Source organism: Mobula birostris, chromosome 7 (assembly GCF_030028105.1).
Source record: "Mobula birostris isolate sMobBir1 chromosome 7, sMobBir1.hap1, whole genome shotgun sequence".
NCBI classification, from domain to species: Eukaryota; Metazoa; Chordata; class Chondrichthyes; order Myliobatiformes; family Myliobatidae; genus Mobula; species Mobula birostris.
This window is the reverse complement of record NC_092376.1, coordinates 169,985,100-170,005,789: the sequence shown is the minus strand read 5'-3', so window position 1 is coordinate 170,005,789 and position 20,690 is coordinate 169,985,100. Positions and strand designations below refer to the sequence as shown.

Below are 20,690 nucleotides of genomic sequence, written 5' to 3'. Positions count from 1 at the left end.
AGTTTCATTGCACTGAATGTTGACGTTGTTAAACATACTTTGTATGTATCATCTGAAAATGAAAGATTCTTTCCTCACAGAATCCGTAAACTATTATGACAACTATGTGTGGAAAATAAGGTTATCACAATTAACAAGTTTGTGTCTTGAACAAGTGAAAATCAGCAGATGCTGGAAATCCAAGCAACACACACAAAGTGCTGGAGGAACCCAGCAGGCCAGGCAGCCTCTATGGAAAAAAACACAGTTGACGTTACAGGCGGAAACACTTTGGCAGGACTGGAGAAAAAAAAAGTGGAGTAGATTTGAAAGGTGGGTGGAGAGGAGAGGGAAAGACTAGGCGATAGATGAAACTTGGAGGGGGAGGGATGAAACAAAGAGCTAAGAAGTTGATTGGTGAAAGAGACAGATGGCCATGAAAGAAAGAAAAAAAGGGGGCTTGGTGAAGAAGCACGAGAGGGAGGTGACTGGCAGGTGAGGAGATAACATGAGAGAGGGAAATGGTGAAGGAGGGGAGAGGCATTACTATAACTTTGAAAAATTGATGTTCATGCCATCAGGTTGGAGGCTATCCAAAGGGAATATAAGGTGATGAACTTCCAACCTAAATCTGGCCTTATCACAACAGTGGACGGGGCCATGGATGGACATATTGGAATGGGAAGTGGAATTAACTTGGGTGGCCACTGGGAAATTCCACTTGTTCTGATGGATGGAGCATAGATGCTCGGTGAAGTGGTCTGGCAATCTGTCGGGTCTCACCGATATGCCGCAGTCACACGGGGAGCACGAAACACGGTATATGACCCTAACAGAATCACAGGTGAAGTGTCACCTCACCTGGAAGGACTGTATGAGGCCCTGAATGGAGTGAGGGAGGAGGATTAGGGGAAGGTGTAGCACTTGATCCACTTGCAAGGATAAGTGCCGGGTCGAAGGTCAGTAGGGAAGGACAAATGGACAAGGGAGTCACATAGGGAGTGATCCCTGTGGAGAGCAGAAAGAGGGGAAAGATTCCCTTGTCCAAACATCGACTGTGCTTTTCTCCATAGATGCTGCCTGGCCTGCTGAGTTCCTCCAGCATTTTGTGTGCGTTGCTTGAGTTTGTGTCCTGGTTAGTTAGAATCACACAGACATAACTCACGACACTGAGGTACATTCACATACTAATGACTCAATAACAGAAGAGTAAGTCTGTGACCTCAGAATGAAACTTATGTTCTATTTGTAGTTGGTGTGAAGAGATTTCAGTATCATTAATGTAATAAGGGATATGATGATATCCCCTCTCTCCACCCCTCTTTGCTTTGAATGTATACTCTATTACCTTTGGGGTCAATCTCTGACAAGCCCGTGAGCTGCAACATCCTGTAACTGACCAGGCCGCCCTTTCCAACTGCAGTACCCGCAAGTCAGAGACATTTCAATCTGAATGGAAAATCTATGTGCCTGTTAACAGCTAAACTGTAGCTTCCCCTTTACTCTTATACTAAATTTCACTATTCCCCTTCCTCTGTCTTGAGCAATGGGAACTCAGCTCAAAACATCTCTTCTCCTTGTCAGTCTAGTTCCCATTTTTGGCCCATTGGTCATGATTATTTCCCAATCAACTTCCTTGCAGCTCATCCCAATCCTGTCCCAACTCCTTCCTGAGCAACCTCAACAAAGCTGCCAGTCAGAATGTGCAGAACGTCCCTGCAGTTCCCAGTCAGTCCCAGAAATCACCTCAACGTCACACGTGACCTGGGTTGGAGTTCCAGTCTTTTTAATGAAGTCTTTTGCTAGTTGTGATAATTCTGAGATATCAGCTGAATGGGCAGCTATGTTCAATTTCTTTTGCGAAATGAATGTTTTCCTGTTACAGGGTGAGCAGAAGATAAACACAAATGCTGAAACAATATTCAGGTAACTGATTACAGAGAACAGTACATCACAGGAATAGGCTTTTTGGCCCTCAGTGTTGTGCAAACCAGTTAAAAGGTAAATTACACCCCACCCCCACCCCCAAACACTAATCCTTCCTACCTACACAGTGTCCACATCTCTCCAGCTTCCTCATATTCATGTATCTATCTAAATGTCTCTTAAAAGCCATCTAATGTATTTGCCTCGACCACCATACCCGGCAATGCCTTCCAGGCATCCACCATTCTCTGAGCAAAAACTTACCCCTCCCATCCCCTTTGAACCTACCCCCTCTCATGCCCTTGGATACTGGACATTTCTACCCCCCGGGAAAAATATACTCCCTGTCTACCTTATCTATGCCTCTCCTAAACTTATAAACCTCTATCAGATATCTTCTCCATCTCAAAAAAACACAACCAAAGTTTGTCCGGCCTTTTATGATAGCACATGCCCTCTAAATAAGGCCGCACCCTGGTAAACCTCTTCTGCACCCTCTCCAAAGCCTCATCATCCTTCCTATAGTGGGGCAAACAGAACTGTATGGGATACGCCAGATGTGGCCTAACCGGAGATTTATAAAGTTGTGACATCACCTCCTGATTTTTGAACTCAATGCCTCTATGAATAAAAACAAGCATTCCATAAGCCTTCTTAACCATCTTATCGACCTGCGCAGCCAGTTTTATGGAGCTTTGAAAATGGATCCCAAGATCTCTCTGCTCAGTAATGCTGGTAACGGTCTTGCCTTTATCAGAGCACAGTCTCCTTGCATTTTCCCTACCAAAGTGCAACAGCCCACATTTATCTGTGTTAAATTCCATCTGCCATTTCTCTGTCCATATTTGCTACTGATTAATATTGCATTTTATTCTTTGCCAGTCTTCTATGGTATCCAACATCCCACCAAACTTGGTATCATCAACAAATTTACTATCCCACCCATTTATATTTTCAACCACATCACTTAGATACATCACAAGCAGCAGATGTTCCAGCTCAGATCCCTGCGGAACACCATTAATTACAGACATCCAGCTCAAATAAGTCCCTTCAGCCATTACCTTTTGTCTTCTACGTGCAAGCCAGTTCTGAATCCAAACAGCCAATTTGCCATGAACCCCGCCCACCCACCCCCATGCATCCTAGTCTTCTGGACTACCCTCCGATGAAGGACTTTGTCAAATGCCTTACTAAAATTTTGCAGAAGCCCGTTAAGCCAAAGCCTACCCACTCTATGGCAGCTCTGCTTGACCCTACCTTCCATTTATTTGCTGCTGAATTGAGGCCTCTGACACTAACACTTACAACGTCTACGCAACCAAAAAGCACCAGCCTTACACATGCTTACTGCACCTGAGCCACTGAAAAAGGACTGGATTTATCTGAATCTGCTCACTTGTACATTCTCATTCGCAAGTGTTTTGTCGGGAACTGCAGACACCCTGCTTTAAAAACTTGGTGCAATGATTATTTTAAAGCCGAGTATGGACAACTGACAAAAGCTCGGCAGTGGTTCTCACGTTAAAAATACTTTTCACCAAAAAATGTTCCATTCTCTAATGTCAACTCTGGAGAGGAATTTACTCTTCCTTGCCATTCTCTGTAGATCTTCCATAATTTTGTTCGTTAAGTTTGTGCAGAGATGACAAATTAATCATTTTCCGATGAAAAAGCCAGGGTCTGAAAGAAGAAAAAATACCTGTTATTTTTAAACAATTTCTAACATTATTTGCTAACATCAGAAAAGAATTTAAAGTTAGCGGAAGCTTTGGGAAATTAATATCTTAGGATCTAGGGTTTCACCACATGTACTTATTATATCTGACACTCGATTGGTCATTACCCTTCAGGTCACACCCGAACTGGGCAGGTCCACATATACCAGGGGTCACTCTTTGCCCAAAGAAGGCAGTGAACAGTGTCCCTGCAGGAACTACACATTCAGAGAGCACTCAGACCTGAGCACATTGTGTGGTTCAGAGTCCCACTAACCCTCTTTCCCTGGATACTGGAGTTCACCCAATTTTGATTCTTTGAACATATGCAACATTGCAACTGATGCAAAAATGGATTTTCTATTAAAATTGTGAAATTGAGAAAATACCTTAAAACCAGCGTTCAGAGATCTTGGACACAAAGTCACACAGTAAAAAGGAACCTGTGTCATTCCTGTCAGAGCCTGCAGCAGGATTTTGCAAATGTTATGTCATTGCCACAGTGATCACCAGGAAGGACACCTAACCTTCAAACTTTCCCTCTGGCAGCCACAGAATAACCGCATGAAAGGCTGTCATGGGGCTGAGGGAAAATGGTGGTGAGGAGAGACAAGGTGGTCTTCTGAGAGACTGAACACCCCATGTGATGATCTGACACAATCCAACCGTGTGCAGTGAGTGGACCCCTGTCACAGTGAGGTGTGGGCTTAGGGGACAGAAATCACAGCCTGTGTTTGGGACAAAAAGGGATTTGAACTGTGAAGGGACAGTCCTGATGAAATTTCCATTGACCACTGGGGCTGCACATGCCGTGTATCAAGGCTACAGTGCAGGCACTCTGATGTCTCATTGCTATTAGTTATATTAACAATGATATTTTGGGTAGGTGACTGATTATTTCATTAAATATGAGATTGATTACATCATTAGGAACAATTGTAATTTGCCATTTGGTCTTTTTTTCTGGAAGCAAATTGATCCATCAGGTGTCATTTGGTAATTTTGACCTTTGATTTATTTATTTATTGAGATACAGTGTGGAATACGCTGTTCCAGCCCTTCGAGCCGTGCTGCCCAACAACCCCTGATTTAACCCTAGCCTAATCACAGGACAATCTACAATGACCAACAAACTATGAACCAGTATGTCAACAGACTGTTGAAGGAAACTGGAGCACGGTGGGGAGACCCACACGGTCAGAGAGAGAGAATGTACCAACTCCTGACAAACACTGGCAGGAATTGTACCCGGTTTATTAGTACTGTAAAGTGATGTGCTAATGATATGCAATTGTTGCTATTTATCAGCCTAGACATGTTCCTGATTAATTAATGTCTGTGATGAAGTTTGATCACTAAAATGAAAAAAAAAGGTCATGGAGGTTTAGATGATGCCGGATATTTGTCTGTAACAGAATAAAAGCAGAATGCTGGTGGGTGTTCTGTCATTCCCAGGTAATGGTCACACTGTGTCACCGAATTCCTGCAACAGTTTGTTTTTTCTCTAGATTTCAAAAACTGCAGCCTCTTGCTTTCCAAGTTGTTTCAGTGTTTGAAGGATGTTTTTAAATTACAAGTGGGGTGGGGGGGTGGTTGGAGGGACAGAATTACCATGAACAATTGGGACACAAATTTTGTAAAATTCCTCCAGTGCCTCTCATCTCGGAGTTACCTTGCAACTGTTGGATTAAGGTGGATTCAACAGCGAGATTCATCTTCTGCGTTTCCATCTGATTTTGGAGGTGTTGCCTTCTGGTTTCCCAAACCTGTTCAGAGAGAGGGTTCCCCAGTCAGCTTTCATTTTCAGTTCCAACATTTAACAGTGAATTTTGCATTTGTGCTCCAAGGTCCCCGTGTTCCACAACATTCAACGGTGCCCTGTCATTCACGTTATAGGCTCTACCCTGGTTTGAATGCCTAAAGTACAACTCATCACGCTTATCCAAGTTGAAAATCATTTGCTATTCCTCAACATATCTCCCTAATTGATGACATTTATTTAGAATTCTTTGTAACCTGCTTCATTATTAATAGGATCACTGAAGATTATATCATCAGCAAACTTGCTAATCATATCAAATGCATTCAAATCCAACACAGTTACATAAATAATGAACAGAAGAGGTCCCAACACTGACTCCTGTGCCAGCACACTAGACACAAGTGTCCAGTGGAAGAATCAACCATCAATCATTACTCTCTATTTCCTATCATCAAGCCAATTCGGAATCCACCTCGTTAGATCCCCCGAATTCCCTATTATCTAAACTTCTAGATCAGGCTGCCATGCATGAATTTGTCAAAGGTATCACTAATAAACAACATCCATTGCCCGCCCTTCATCTATCCTCTTAGTTACCTCTTTGAAAACTGTAAATGATTCCTCTGACATAACTTCTCTCACACAAAACCATGCTGACTATTCCTGACTGGGCTTTGACTATCCAAGTGATAATGGTTCTTGTCACTGAGAATTCCCTCCAGAAACACCCAGACAAATCCAGTCTGACTCACGTGTCTTTAGATCACTGGCCTGTCCTTGTTACCCTTTTTGAATGATGGAACAACATTAACCACACTCCAGTCTTCTGGAACATTGTCAGTAGCTACAATAAAGGAGCCTCCATAGTTTCTTCCTGGCCTTCCATGAGGACTGGGTCTGCACTTGTTCAGGCCCTTGGGGCTTTGCCACCAGAATGCACTTCAAGGCTGCAAATACTTCGTTCCTCATAAGATGCATAAGATCCAAAAATTCACTGCTTATAACTCTCATTTCTCTGGCATTCATGAAATGTCAGCCATCCCCTCCAGTTCCACACATAGGAGCTAATGGTGATCTTTATGGCCTAGACACAATTTTACTTTAATATAAATGAAGAATCTTCTGGGATTATTGTTATCTCTTTCTGCTGAATCCATCTCAGATCTCCTTATTTTCTGTCCTCCTGCTTTCCATATGAAGCCTTCTCTTAAACATTTTCTCTCCATCAAGGGATTCCTTTGTACCCAGCTGCCTTAACTCAGCATTCATCTCATTATTTCTCCTGACCAATATCGCTCTTCAACCAGGATTCTCTGAAATTGCAATGTCTACTCTTCACTCTGTCAGGAACAAGCTGCCCAAAATATTGATCTTGATATGATTTTGTTAAAACCCTCCCACTTACCAACACGTCCTTTGCCTTTATTGGTCACCCAGTCAAATCCAGCTAGATCCTGCCTAATGCACTCAAAGTTGGTCCTGCTTTAGTTAAAGATTTTAACCCATTGTTCTGTTCTATATTTCCCCATAACAATTTTAAAATAATAGATTTATGATCACCGGACTCAAAGTGCCCTCAACTGTTACTTCAGTTACTTAGCCTGCCCCATTCCCAGAGAGGAGGTTCAGTATTTTTCTCTTCCTGACTAGATTCTTCAATATATTGTGTAATGAAATCGTCTTCAACCCCATCCAGACCTTTTACTTTCTGGTGGCCCAGTCATTACAGTGAACATTGAAACCTCCCACAACTACTACCCTGCAATTTGCACAACTGCATGTAATTTTTTTACACATATGTTCCTCAAGTTCCCTCTGACTATTGGAGGTAGGGATGGGAAGAGTCTATAAACTTGCTAGAACAAGGTGACCATCCTCTTCTGATTTATAAATTCTACCCAAACACTCTCATTAGATATTCCACCAGAATATCCTCTGTAAGCACTGTGATTATTTCCTCTCTTATCAAAAGGCAACACTCCCTTCTTTCCGATCTGTTCCTCTGTCATGACTATAATTGGCTTTGGTAGTTTTCTGAATCATGTTCTGTATTAATAACCACTTCATGCACCTTACCTGAAATCTTATACATTCCTCGACAGAACACCACCGTCAGAATCATGAAAATGAGAAGTACCAGACTCCTGGTAATAACAAGAATGATGTGTTCTGAAGTGAAATCATCTGTCAGAGAATAATCACAGATGTCACATTAATTCATGAATTATCCTTTTAAAGTTTTTCCAATGTCTCAACCATAATACTGTGGCCTAATTTACAATGAACCTGTAGAGACCAAAGGTTGTGGATTTAATCCCTGGTCCAATCAGTTATCGACCCTGGTTTCAATCAGGTGACTCCCTTTGGCTGTAACGGTGTGCCGATGACTGATCAGGAAACGAACTCATTGAGCTGTGCGACTTCCCACTCTACAGTGGGTGAAAGCCGTTCATGGTCAGAGTCTGGAATAACGGCTGAATGACAAAATGCTGTTATTGTCTTGTACACACAGAGTTGCTGTTGGTCTAGAATTTCAATTCAATCCAAACAGGAACATTAAAGCTGAAAATGTTGAAAAAACTTGCCGAGTCAGACACCATCAGTTTTGGGTTGTACATCTTTTGCCAGATACTAACAAATCATCTTCGTCTGGAATAATCAGTTCTGTTTCTCTTCCCACAGATGCAATCTGAACTGCCAAGTGTTTCCATTTATGACTGTGTTTATTTCATATTTCAAGCATCTGCAGTGTTTTTCTCTCCAATTACTCAGTCTGCACTGTACATACAACCAGCACCTATTGAGATCAGTGTCGCTGGAACTTTCAGTTCCATTGCCATCTCAGTGAAATTGTCTTGATGTGTTTGTGCACAGATTTCTTCAGGGTTGATCAGTGTTTCAATACTTCACTACTCAGGCATTATGGCTCCAGCATCTTAAGGACACCTCAACACCTGACAGCAGCAGGTTGTGGATAGGTCAGAGAATGGGAAAGCCTGAGTACCAGACCAACAAAGGTCAGGTTCAACATCAAACCTATCCCAGAGAATTCCCATATGTGGAACACACAGCAGGGATATTGTGCCTAAGGATGAGAAGGCTTTGGAGAGGATGCAGAGGAGAGTCAGGAGGATATTACCTGGATAAGAGTGTGCCAACTATGAGGAGAACTTGGGTTGATTTCCTTTGAGCACTTGAGACTGAGGGGTGATTTGACAGAAGTATACAAGATTATAAAAAGTATGGATAGGGTAGAGAATCATAGACTTTCTCCTAAACTGGAAATGTCAAATGCTCAAGAATATATTGTTTTAAGATTCATGGTCACAGGGCTATGGGAGTGAATGTATAAAGAATATTCACAATGCAAGCTGTTTTCAACACAGGGAGTTCTCCATGCCTGGAACATGTTGGAAACATTATACTTCTGCCATATTTCCTTTTTGGTATGTCACCAAAGACACCAGCAAAATTCTACAGATGTACCATGGAGAGCATTTTGACTGGTTGTGTCATCATCTGGTATGGGGAACCAATGCACCAGATCATAAAAGCACAAGAGGATTGCAGACTCAGCAAGCTCTATCCTGGGCATTAACTTCCTGACCATCGAGGTCTCCAAAAGTCGCATCCGTCATTAATGACCCTCACATCCAGGACACGCCCTCTGCTCATTACTATCATCAAGGAGGAGGTTCAGGAGTTTTAGGAAATGTTTTTTCCCCTCTGCTATCAGATTTCTGAGCAGTCCATTAACCCATGAAACCTACTTCACTATTTTGACCTTTTTGCACTAATTAATAATTTCATTAAATTCCTTACTGTAACTTTCAGTCTGTTTTATGTGTTGTGTTATACTGCTGTCAGAAAGCAACACATTTCGCATTCTCATTGATAATAAACTCATTCTGATCTTATCTCACATGGAGTGAAGACAACTGATTAAACTTTGAATCATTCTCTAAACAATCTGCCTCTTCAATTATATTCTGACAATTCTCTCAAAAGGAGAATGGTACACGTTTGCCTGGTATTTGAATTTCACTCATCCTAATGTGAATCACAGATGCTTGAGGGGTCCTTAATGCCGATGTATGAATGTACGACTGGTATTACAGGAGTAAGGGTGCGTGGTCAGACACAGTGAAGGCACAATTTTTCCCATTTATAGTGGCCTTTGGTGAAGTTATTGTGACTGCCCTGGACAGTGTATTCATATCAATACCCATCATTCACATTTCCAATCGCACAGTCCTCCTGATATTGTAGGAATCGAAATGCTGTTCAAATTAGGTTTAAAACCATTCCTACAAGTTTTGTAATTGGCCATTGATTGGTTATTGGACTAATTGCAGTACCTATTCTGTGCAGTAGAAATAGGTAAAATCTAATTTGCGAACAAATATATCACACTTATTATCAGGGTCTGACACAACATGCTTCTGACTCTGATATTTTAAATCCAGAGATTTTATGTTCTTTAACTAATGCCATGGAATAGAGAAAGACTTTATTCTACTGCAGGAATTGACGTGACTGAGGAGGCCACTGTGGGAACCACAGACTCTTCGGCAGACATGTTATGAGCTACCTGACATGGTGGTGCGTGAGTGGTCTCTGAGGAGTTCCACTCCTTCCATTACTTACGCAGGGCTTCTGTCTGCTGCCAGCACAGGGACCTGAGGTTCTCAGTTTTCTCCACCTTGAGCAGCCATGGGCCAGAGAATCCGAGAGTACAAAGTACAAGGATCAAAGTAAATTTATTATCAAAGTAAATTTATTATCACCACAAACCACCCTGAGATTCATTGCCTTGCTGGTGCTGACAGTAGAACAGAGAAATACAATTATATCAATGAAAAACTACAAAAGATGACATAATGAAATTAATAATAAATATGTAAATAAATAATACTGTGTACATGAGTTGTAGACTCCTTAACAGTCAGTCCATAGGTTGTGAATCTGCTCAGTGTTAAGGTGATTGAAGATATTCAGGCTGTTTCAGAAGATTGATGGTTGTAGGGTAATAACTGTCCCTGAGCCTGGTGGTGTAGGACCCAAGGCTCCTGTACCTCCTGCCTGGTAACAGCAAGAAGTAGAGACCATGGCCTGTACGGTGGGATACTTGATGATAGCTGCTGCTTTTTAGTGACAGTGCTCCTTGTAGATGTGCTCAATGGTGCAAAGGGCTTTGCTTGTAATGGACTGTGATGCAAATGGGATATTAAATCTTCTCAAGGAGTATTTAAACACTGACTTGAATCAATCTCTCTGTCTGCTTCGTACCATCTTCCCCTCACAAAGCTCAGCAGACAGAGTTTGTTCCAGGGTCTGGTGTCAGATGCCTGATCAATGTGGGCAGTCCAACAGAGTGTAACTCAGGGCTCAGTGGAATGTTGAACTGCAACAGAGCACCAGCTCTGCTCACTTATCTTCCTAGTGTGTTAGTCATAGTCATAGTCATACTTTATTGATCCCGGGGGAAATTGGTTTTCGTTACAGTTGCACCATAAATCATTAAATAGTAATAAAGCCATAAATAGTTAAACAGTAATATGTAAATTATGCCAGGAAATAAGTCCAGGACCAGCCGATTGGCTCAGGGTGTCTGACCATCCAAGGGAGGAGTTGTAAAGTTTGATGGCCACAGGCAGGAATGACTTCCTATGACGCTCTGTGTTGCATCTCGGTGGAATGAGTCTCTGGCTGAATGTACTCCTGTGTTCCAGCAGATAGTATGGCAGTACAGTGACCAGCATGTGGGTTTCCTCTGGGTGTCCCAGTTTCCACCCACATTCCAAAGACATATGGGTTTGTGAGGGTTAGGAAGTTGTGGGCCATCTATGTTGGTGCTAGAAACACGGTGACATTTGAGGGTTGTACCCAGCAAAATCCTGAGACTGCATTGGTGATTGACTCAAAAGACACATTTCACTGTGTTTTGATGTACATGTGGCAAAGAAAGCTGATCTCTTTGACCCATTTTGCTGAGACTGCTCTGGTGTTTTCCTTCGAATGGATGGTCCTGCCCAGCAACAACAGAAAGATCCTCCATTACTGACCCCACTGTGCAACGCTGTCCACTAATAATAAAGGTTAACGATACCCTAGAAAACCTGGACCACTTGTCAAATCTCAGAAGTCACCTCTCAACAGGAACAGACACTGGTGAAGAAATTCATGACGGCTTTCTATGTACCATCATAGCTTTTGGTCAGTGGCCAACCAACCAGCAGTGATCCCCACCATCCATCTGAGGCCTGGATTACCTACAATAGAGGTAACTTTACAAGCATAAGATGGACCCAGAGATATGAAAGATATGTCTATTAATTGAATGAAAGCTCTAATTGCAGTAGGATATGTATTGTTGGAAGGTAATAAAAAGAAATATCAATAAAGTATCAGGAATTTTCTGTAGCGATCTCAAAGTCTCAAAGCGAAGTCACTTACTGTTCACCTGAAGATAATATGGAATAAAAATCTTGAGTCTGTTTTGATGAAACAAAACACACGTCCATTTTCTTTGGACTTTATCGTCTGTTGGAATAATCAGCTGCAAAGAGTCACCTTCATTCTTCCGTTCCATGAATATTTTCTCATCCACAATTTCACCATCGCTGTTGATCCAAACCAGTCTCATTGATTCACTGACCTCAGACACAGAGCAGGTCAGGATAACATTGACTCCTTCAGAACCTGCATTGGATGTTCCAGTTGTGACTGCGGAAACCAGAAAATCATTTAGAATTGAAAATATGTCAGAGATTTGACTCGATTGTATTACTAAGGTGAGACTGTGTCACAGGATCCAGCTTAAACCATGGCATCAAGATTGACGATGACACAACAGTGGTTGGCCTAATTCAGAATGATAACGAGACGGAGTGTGGAGAGTAATTGGAGCGGCTTGTGGATTGATGTGAGAAGAAAAGCCAAGCCTGAACGTCGAGAAGAGAAAAGAAATCATTGTGAACTTTAGGAAGGTGCAGACGAACCAAACTCATTTGTGAATACATGGCTCCTCCATAGACAGAGTTAAGTGCACCAAGTTCCTGGGAGTTCACATCATGCATGACCTCATCTGAACGAGAAGGCATGGCTGTGCGTCCACTTCCTAAGAAGATTGAGGCAAGCAAGGCTTCCCCCCAAATCTTAACTGTGTTTTACAGAAGCACCATTGACAGCGTCCTGACAAGTTGCATCACGTTCTGGTATGGGAGCCATTGAGTATCACACCAGAATTCCCTAAAAAGGACTGTGAGAACATCTGAGAGGATAATAGGGATCTCCCTGCCATCCACCAGGTACATTTATCAGGAGCTCTGCTCCATTATGGATCCCATCGATCCATCCCCATCCTCTTTGCCTTCCTACCATCAGGCAGGAGACTGTCACAATGTGCACTGGCAAGACTGGAACCCAGGTGCAGAGGAAAGACAGTTTCTGATGCAGAGGTGGCATTGAGAGCCTATTGGTAATAATTCCAAAAAGTATATCGGTGGCTTGGCTGAGCGACGCTGAAGTAACATTCTCAGAACTAGACGTAGTGATTAGCGCTAATCAGACATCGAATTCAATAATACAAATCACATGGAATCCCTGAGCCTATCAAAATAAACTTTACATGTTCAAACAGAAAGCACTAGGAGACCACATTACAAAGAGTCAGTCGCAGGAGAGAAATACAAGGAACTCCAAACAATTAATGTTCTCGTTAAACAACAGCAAACCAATTCAGGCGCTCCACAAACCTTGGAGTTCTCTGCTCTTCAGTGCCCCCTCACAGAGCTGATGATCTCATTACAGCTCCTGAAGTTCATATGAATCTTTCTGATGCACCAGGAGCTTTTAACAAGAAGGATACTTCACAACAAGCAATGAAATAAGGTAATTAAAATGAGATGACTAAAAAAAATGATCATTGCAACAATGAAAGATGGGTTTCACATGGATTTTGTTGAGGTGTTTACAATGCCCCACATGATTGACTGGTTCAGAAGGGATTCAAAATGTTTTAGAAGGTTGGAAAAGTAATTGTCAGGGTGATTGGAGGGCGGAGGATGGTAGGAGCTAAGCGTTTACTAACTGGAGGTCAGTACCAAGTGGTCAAGTCTTGAACTTAACCCAGTATATTGAGGATGGCTTTGAAATGTGACAAATTACAGGGACAGTATTTGTTGACCTAACAGCAGCATATGACACAGTGAATCACAGAGGCCTTCTGCTGAAATTATCTAAAATGTTAAAGAATGAAACCACAGTCAAAGTAATAAGAAGCCTCCTAGAAAAATCACAGATTTTATGTAGAAATGAATGGAATTAAGAGTAGGTGGCGTCCACAAAAGGATGGACTACCACAAGGATCAGTCCTGGCACTTCTACTATTTAATGTTTACACAAATGATCAACCAACCTTTCCTCACACACACAGGTTTATCTATGCAGACGACGTATGCATAGCAACACAAGTTAACTCCTTCCAAGAAGTTGAAGTACGACTTACAGCAGTCCTCGAAACAATGAAGCAGTATTATGAAAAATGGTCTCTGAAACTAAATCGATCAAAAACTCAAGTGTGTGCATTCCTCTTGAGGAATGGAGAAGCAGCTTCGAAACTCCAGATCTTCTGGTGTGGTGCTCGAACACCATTTGACTCCAATTTACCTGGGCGTGACACTGGATAGGATGATCTCACTTGCCACCCACATCCAAAAACTCCGAGGGAAAGTTGGCTCTCGCAATTCTCTCTTGTAAAAATTAGCAGGCATGAAATGGGGAGATAATGTTCAAACACTTAGATCAACTGCCCTTGCACTCTGCTAGGCACCTGCAGAATACTGTGTGGGGCAGATCAGCCCATGCGAAGAAAATAGACCCGTTGCTTAACGAAGTCTGCCGAATAATCATGGGCACACTGTGCCCCACACTCACTAACATCACTTACAGACTTGCAGGCATTGCTCCCCCAGAGATCCGAAGACACACTACAACAAAAATTGAAAAAGGTAAACAGAACTCGGATCCACGGCATCCACTACACCATCATGTGCCAGTCTCCAACCGCCTAAAATCGAGGAAAAGCTTTGCTACAGTGGAGGAACTACTGCACGGAACTTCTCTCCAAACATACAGGATTGACCTCTGGCAACAAACAGAAACCAGAACCCCACCAAACAATACAGTGCAAGACCCCACAGAAATGTTGCCAGACGGGGCACTGCTTGACAGACGGAAGTGGTGCACTCTCAACAGAGTGAGAGTGGGAGTTTGTAGGACAGGAGACAATATGGTGAAGTGGCGTTTAAAGACCAGTGAATCCTGTGAGTATGATGAAAGGGTGCAGAACATTGAACACGTTCTGCACAACTGCCCACTCTCATCTGATTTAGCTGACACTGACCTGCTCAGCATCAACCAAACAACACTAGAGTGACTGGCTGTCTGGTGTGACAAGCTGTGATGATGATGACAAAGTGGTGTACCACAGCCAGTCATGACTTTCATGCAGTTTGTATCGATCAAATCAACACCCTCCCTCATTCACCTTTCTTGATTATTTCTTCAAAGCTCAATCAGATATGTGAGACATAATGTCCCACACACAGAGATTGCTCTCGCAATTCCTTCTACAACTTCCCTCAGTGCCTTTGGATACACTAGATCAGGCCCTGGAAACTTACTTACCTTCAAATGTTTAAAAATACTCGGCATCTCCTCCACTGTAATGTGGACTATCCACGAGACTTGCCCAATAACTTTCCTAAGTTTCCTTGTCCTCATGCCTTATTCCATGTGAAAAAATGAGGAGATTTTTTTCATTATGGAACTCACACATTTCCATCGGCTCCACACACAGGCTCAGTGGCTACTTTGTTTGGAATCTCCTGTCCTAATAAAGTGGCCTCTCAGTGTGTGTTCATGGTGTACTGCTGTTGTAGCCCATCTACTTCAAGGTTCAACATGTTGTGCATTCAAGATGCTCTTCTGCACACGACTGTTGTAATGAGTGGTTATTTGAATTACTCTCAACTTCCTGCAGCATGAACCAGTCTGGTCATTATCCTCTGATCTCTCTCATGAAGAAGCATTTTCACCCACAGAACTGCCACTCACTGGATGTTTTTCTCACACATTTCTCAGTAAACTCTGGAGACTGTTGTACATGATGATCTCAGGAGATCAGCAGTTTCTGAGATACTCATATCAACCCACCAGACACCAACAATTATTCCATGATCAAAGCACTTATTTTGAATTTCTTCCCCATTCTGATGTTTGGTCAGAACAACAACTGAATCTCTTGACCACGTCTGCATGCCTTATTCCTTGAGTTGCTGCCACATGACTGGCTGATCATATATTTGCATTAATAAGCAGGTGCACAGGTGTAATTACCACAGTAACCACTGAGTGTATACATTCACTTTGGTTTTTCAGGGGCTCTTTTCTCTCCCTAGTTACTTTCTTTCCTTAACATATTTTTAAAAATCTCTACAGATTATCCTTAATTTTCCCTGCTAAAGCTTTCCCTCGCCCTATTTTGCCAGCCGAATTTCCTTCTTAAATATATTCTCGCATTCTTCATCCTCTTCCAAGGACTCACATGATCCCAGTTCCCTGCGCCTGAACCATGCTTCCTTCTATTTCAGAAAAGAGTCTCAATGACTCTTACTGTTCACTGCAGCTGCCAACCCTTCCCATCCGTCTAAACGAGTCATCTCACTTTTAAAATCCTCCCCCTTGCAGAGTGTCCCTTTACTCACAAAGTGCTGAGTGATGATGTGTATTCATGTAGCAATTTGAGAGTTTAATGAATGAGGACTGACCCTCCCTTGTCACTGCACTCCACGTCTGGACTGCACATGGATTCTTGGGTCAAGATTTAGAGACAGGGACCATTAGTCACTGGACATCTTTCAGAAGTTATGGGTGATTTACTTAGAGATACAGAACAGACCAGGCCCTTCCAATCCAATGAGATGTGTGTTCGTCCATCGTTGATGTCGATGAGGACCTCAACAACATTTGATAGTGTTGAGACTAGCGCGTGATTTGGATTTAAGTGAGGGAGAGTTGCACAGCGTCAGCCTCACACTTTCTTCCCAATTCCCATTGGGATCCAGTGGCAAGACAGAGCCGAGACGGCTAGAGATGGGACTAGGTGCAGTGGATGACCAGGACGTCTTCTGTACCTTGTTCTGCTCCACACGTTCCACAACGCTTGCAGAGACTACCTTCTTGACCGTTGGACTTTCCATTAGTCTCGCCCGCTCAATCCACCGGAGCCTGACTTCCCATGCTGGGATAGACAACTCCCTATCTTGCCGAGGGTTTGAGACCCGTCAGCTACACACCCCTGGTTTAGCCGGCTTGTTGAAGCCGTTGCCAGGGTATGCCCGCTGTTGCGTGCATGTTCCCCCACCAGAGGTGTTACCCCTCCCTGACACCCCATACACCCCAGCTGTACCACCCAGCAAGCCCATCTATCCAGTCCTAGCCTAATCACTGGACAATCTACAATGACAAATTAACTGACTAACTGTCACGACCCGATTTACATCAGTGGTGCGCAAGTGGAACAGGTCAAAAGCTTTAAGTTCCTCAGGGTCAATATCACAAATGACCTGACTTGGTCCAACCAAGCAGAGTTCACTGCCAAGAAGGCTCACCAGCACCTTCACTTCCTGAGAAAACTAAAGGAATTTGGCCTGTCCCCTAAAACTCTCAATAATTTTTATAGATGCACCATAGAAAGCATTCTTCTAGGGTGCATCACAACCTGGTATGGAAGTTGTCCTGTCCAAGACCGAAAGAAGCTGCAGAAGATCGTGAACATGACACAGCACATCACACAAACCAATCTCTGTCCTTGGACTGACTTTACACCGCACGCTGTTGGAGCAGTACTGCCAGGATAATCAAGGACACGACCCACCCTACCAACACACTTTACGTCCCTCTTCCCTCCGGGAGAAGGCTCAGGAGCTTGAAGACTCGTACAGCCAGATATGGGAACAGCTTCTTTCCAACCATGATAAGACTGCTGAACGGATCCTGACCCAGATCTGGGCCGTACCCTCCAAATATCTGGACCTGCATTTCATTTTTTTGTACTACCTTACTTTCCATCTTTCTAATTTTTCTATTTATGATTTATGATTTATAATTTAAATTTTTAATATTTACTATTGTTTATAATCCAGGGAGTGGGAAGCGCAGAATCAAATATGGCTATGATGATTGTATGTTCTAGTATCAATTGTTTGGCGACAATAAAGTATAAAGTACACCTTTGCAATTTGAGAGGAGACCAGAGCACTGGGAGGAAGCCCATGTGTTGATTAAGACGTAGAAACTCCTTAAAGTCGGCACCGGAACTGAACTCTGAAGATTGATGCCCCAAGCTGTAAGTTATCACACTAACTTCTGCCCTGCTGTGATGTTATTGAATCTACAGTGGATTGGGGGTAGCAGCCAGTTAATACAAAGAAGAACAGATCGTCCATCTAGTACAAGGCTTGTCAGTTGAATACACACTATTTTCTGCAGAGAGAGCTGTCCTTCAACACAGTGACTAAAGAACTATATTTTGATTGCCTGGCACTTTGTCCTAGGAAGCCATCACATAATGCACCGATGTCAGAATATTCAAAGGTACATTGTCAATGGAGATTTCCGCCCATTGTACACATGTATTCATATACAAGACTTGAATACACCCGAATACGTCCATTTTATGAGTACAAACAAGAGAAAATCTGCAGATACCCAAGATGGTGCTGCATACGGTGGCGACGTTGCAAGTTAGAACAGAGAACATAGAATAGTACAGCACAGTACAGGCCCTTCAGCCCACAATGTTGTGCCGACCCTCAAACCCTGCCTCCCATATAAACCCCCACCTTAGATTCTTCCATATAACTGTCCAGTAGTCTCTTAAACTTCACTAGTGTATCTGCCTCCACCACTGACTCAGGCAGTGCATTCCACGCACAAACCACTCTCTGAGTAAAAAACCTTCCTCTAATATCCCCCTTGAACTTCCCACCCCTTACCTTAAAGCCATGTCCTCTTGTATTCAGCAGTGGTGCCCTGGGGAAGAGGCGCTGGCTATCCACTCTATCTATTCCTCTTATTATCTTATACACCTCTATCATGTCTCCTCTCATCTTCCTTCTCTCCAAAGAGTAAAGCCCTAGCTCCCTTAATCTCTGATCATAATCCACACTCTCTAAACCAGACAGCATCCTGGTAAATCTCCTCTGTACCCTTCCCAATGCTTCCACATCCTTCCTATAGTGAGGTGACCAGAACTGGACACAATACTCCAAGTGTGGCCTAACCAGAGATTTATAGAGCTGCATCATTACATTGCGACTCTTAAACTCTATCCCTCGACTTATGAAAGCTAACATCCCATAAGCTTTCTTAGCTACCCTATCCACCTGTGAGGCAACTTTCAGGGATATGTGGACATGTACCCCGAGATCCCTCTGCTCCTCCACACTACCAAGTATCCTGCCATTTACTTTGTACTCTGCCTTGGGGTTTGTCCTTCCAAAGTGTACCACCTCACACTTCTCCGGGTTGAACTCCATCTGCCACTTCTCAGCCCACTTCTGCACCCTAACAATGTCTCTCTGCAATCTTTGACAATCCTCTACACTATCTGCAACACCACCAACCTTTGTGTCATCTGCAAACTTGTCAACCCACCCTTCTACCACGACATCCAGGTCGTTAATAAAAATCACGAAAAGTAGAGGTCCCAGAACAGATCCTTGTGGGACACCACTAGTCACAACCCTCCAATCTGAATGTACTCCCTCCACCACCACCCTCTGCCTTCTGCAGGCAAGCCAATTCTGAATCCACCTGGCCAAACTTCCCTGGATCCCATGCATTCTAACTTTCTGAATAAGCCTACCCTGTGGAACCTTGTCAAATGCCTTACTAAAATCCATATAGATCACATCCACTGCACTACCCTCATCTATATGCCTGGTCACCTCTTCAAAGAAATCTATCAGGCTTGTTAGACACGATCTGCCCTTCACAAAGCCATGCTGACTGTCCCTGATCAGACCATGATTCTCTAAATGCCTATAGATCCTATCTCTCAGAATCTTTTCCAACAGCTTTCCCACCACAGGCATAAGGCTCACTGGTCTATAATTACCCGGACTATCCCTACTACCTTTATTGAACAAGGGAACAACATTCGCCTCCCTCTAATCCTCCGGTACCATTCCCGTGGACAACGAGGACATAAAGATCCTAGCCAGAGGCTCAGCAATCTCTTCTCTCGCTTCGTGGAGCAGCCTGGAGAATATTCCGTCAGGCCCCGGGGACTTATCTGTCCTAATGTATTTTAACAACTCCAACACCTCCTCTGCCTTAATATCAACATGCTCCAGAACATCAACCTCACTCATATTGTCCTCACCACCATCAAGTTCCCTCTCATTGGTGAATACCGAAGAGAAGTATTCACTGTGGACCTCACTCACTTCCACAGCCTCCAGGCAAACCTTCCCACCTTTATCTCTAATTGGTCCTACCTTCACTCCTGTCATCCTTTTTTTCTTCACATAATTGAAGAATGCCTTGGGGTTTTCCTTTACCCTACTCACCAAGGCCTTCTTATGCCCCCTTCTTGCTCTTCTCAGCCCCTTCTTAAGCTCCTTTCTTGCTTCCCTATATTCCTCAATATATTCCTCTGATCCTTGCTTCCTAAACCTCATGAATGCTGCCTTCTTCCTCCTGACTAGATTTTCCAGCTCACTTGTCACCCATGGCTCCTTCACCCTAACATTCTTTATCTTCCTCACTGGGACAAATTTATCCCTAACATCCCGCAAGAGATCTCTAAACATCGACCACATGTCCATAGTACATTTCCCTGCAAAAACATCATCCCAATTCACATCCACAAGTTCTAGCCTTATAGCCTCATAATTTGCCTTTCCCCAATTAAAAATTTTCTGTCCTCTTTGATTCTATCCTTTTCCATGATAATTATAAAGTTCTGTTCCAACTTTACAGTATACTTTTAATTTTTGTGATTTCCTTCACAGTTCTTGTTCAAGTAGCTGATGGTCATATCAGATATGATAGACTAATTCTTCTGATGGCATTTACCCACTGGGTGCGGCCTTTTCTACATTGGGTTCCCCTGCTTGCCCGATCACCGGGAGACTCACCTACTACACCGCCGCTATCTCGGAAGTGACGTCAGAGGCGAGGGAAAAGGGTTAGCGTCCTGGTGAGGTTGAGATGGCATGCAAACCGGCCACCGC

The 20,690-nt window shown here is 43.1% G+C and overlaps 1 protein-coding gene across 1 annotated transcript in view; it reads right to left on the bottom strand.

The window, feature by feature from the left end:
• Window positions 1-3,048: 3,048 nt before the first annotated feature.
• The window catches only part of LOC140200887 (uncharacterized), a 47,990-nt gene continuing 30,348 nt past the window's right edge, over window positions 3,049-20,690 (bottom strand). The window contains exons 11-13 of the mRNA XM_072264531.1: window positions 7,462-7,569; window positions 5,296-5,389; window positions 3,049-3,588 (exon numbers count right to left, since the gene is read on the bottom strand). Of these exons, the coding sequence (XP_072120632.1) occupies window positions 5,322-5,389; window positions 7,462-7,569 (176 nt within the window). The 3' untranslated portion in view covers window positions 3,049-3,588; window positions 5,296-5,321. The remainder of the gene's footprint in view (window positions 3,589-5,295; window positions 5,390-7,461; window positions 7,570-20,690) is intronic.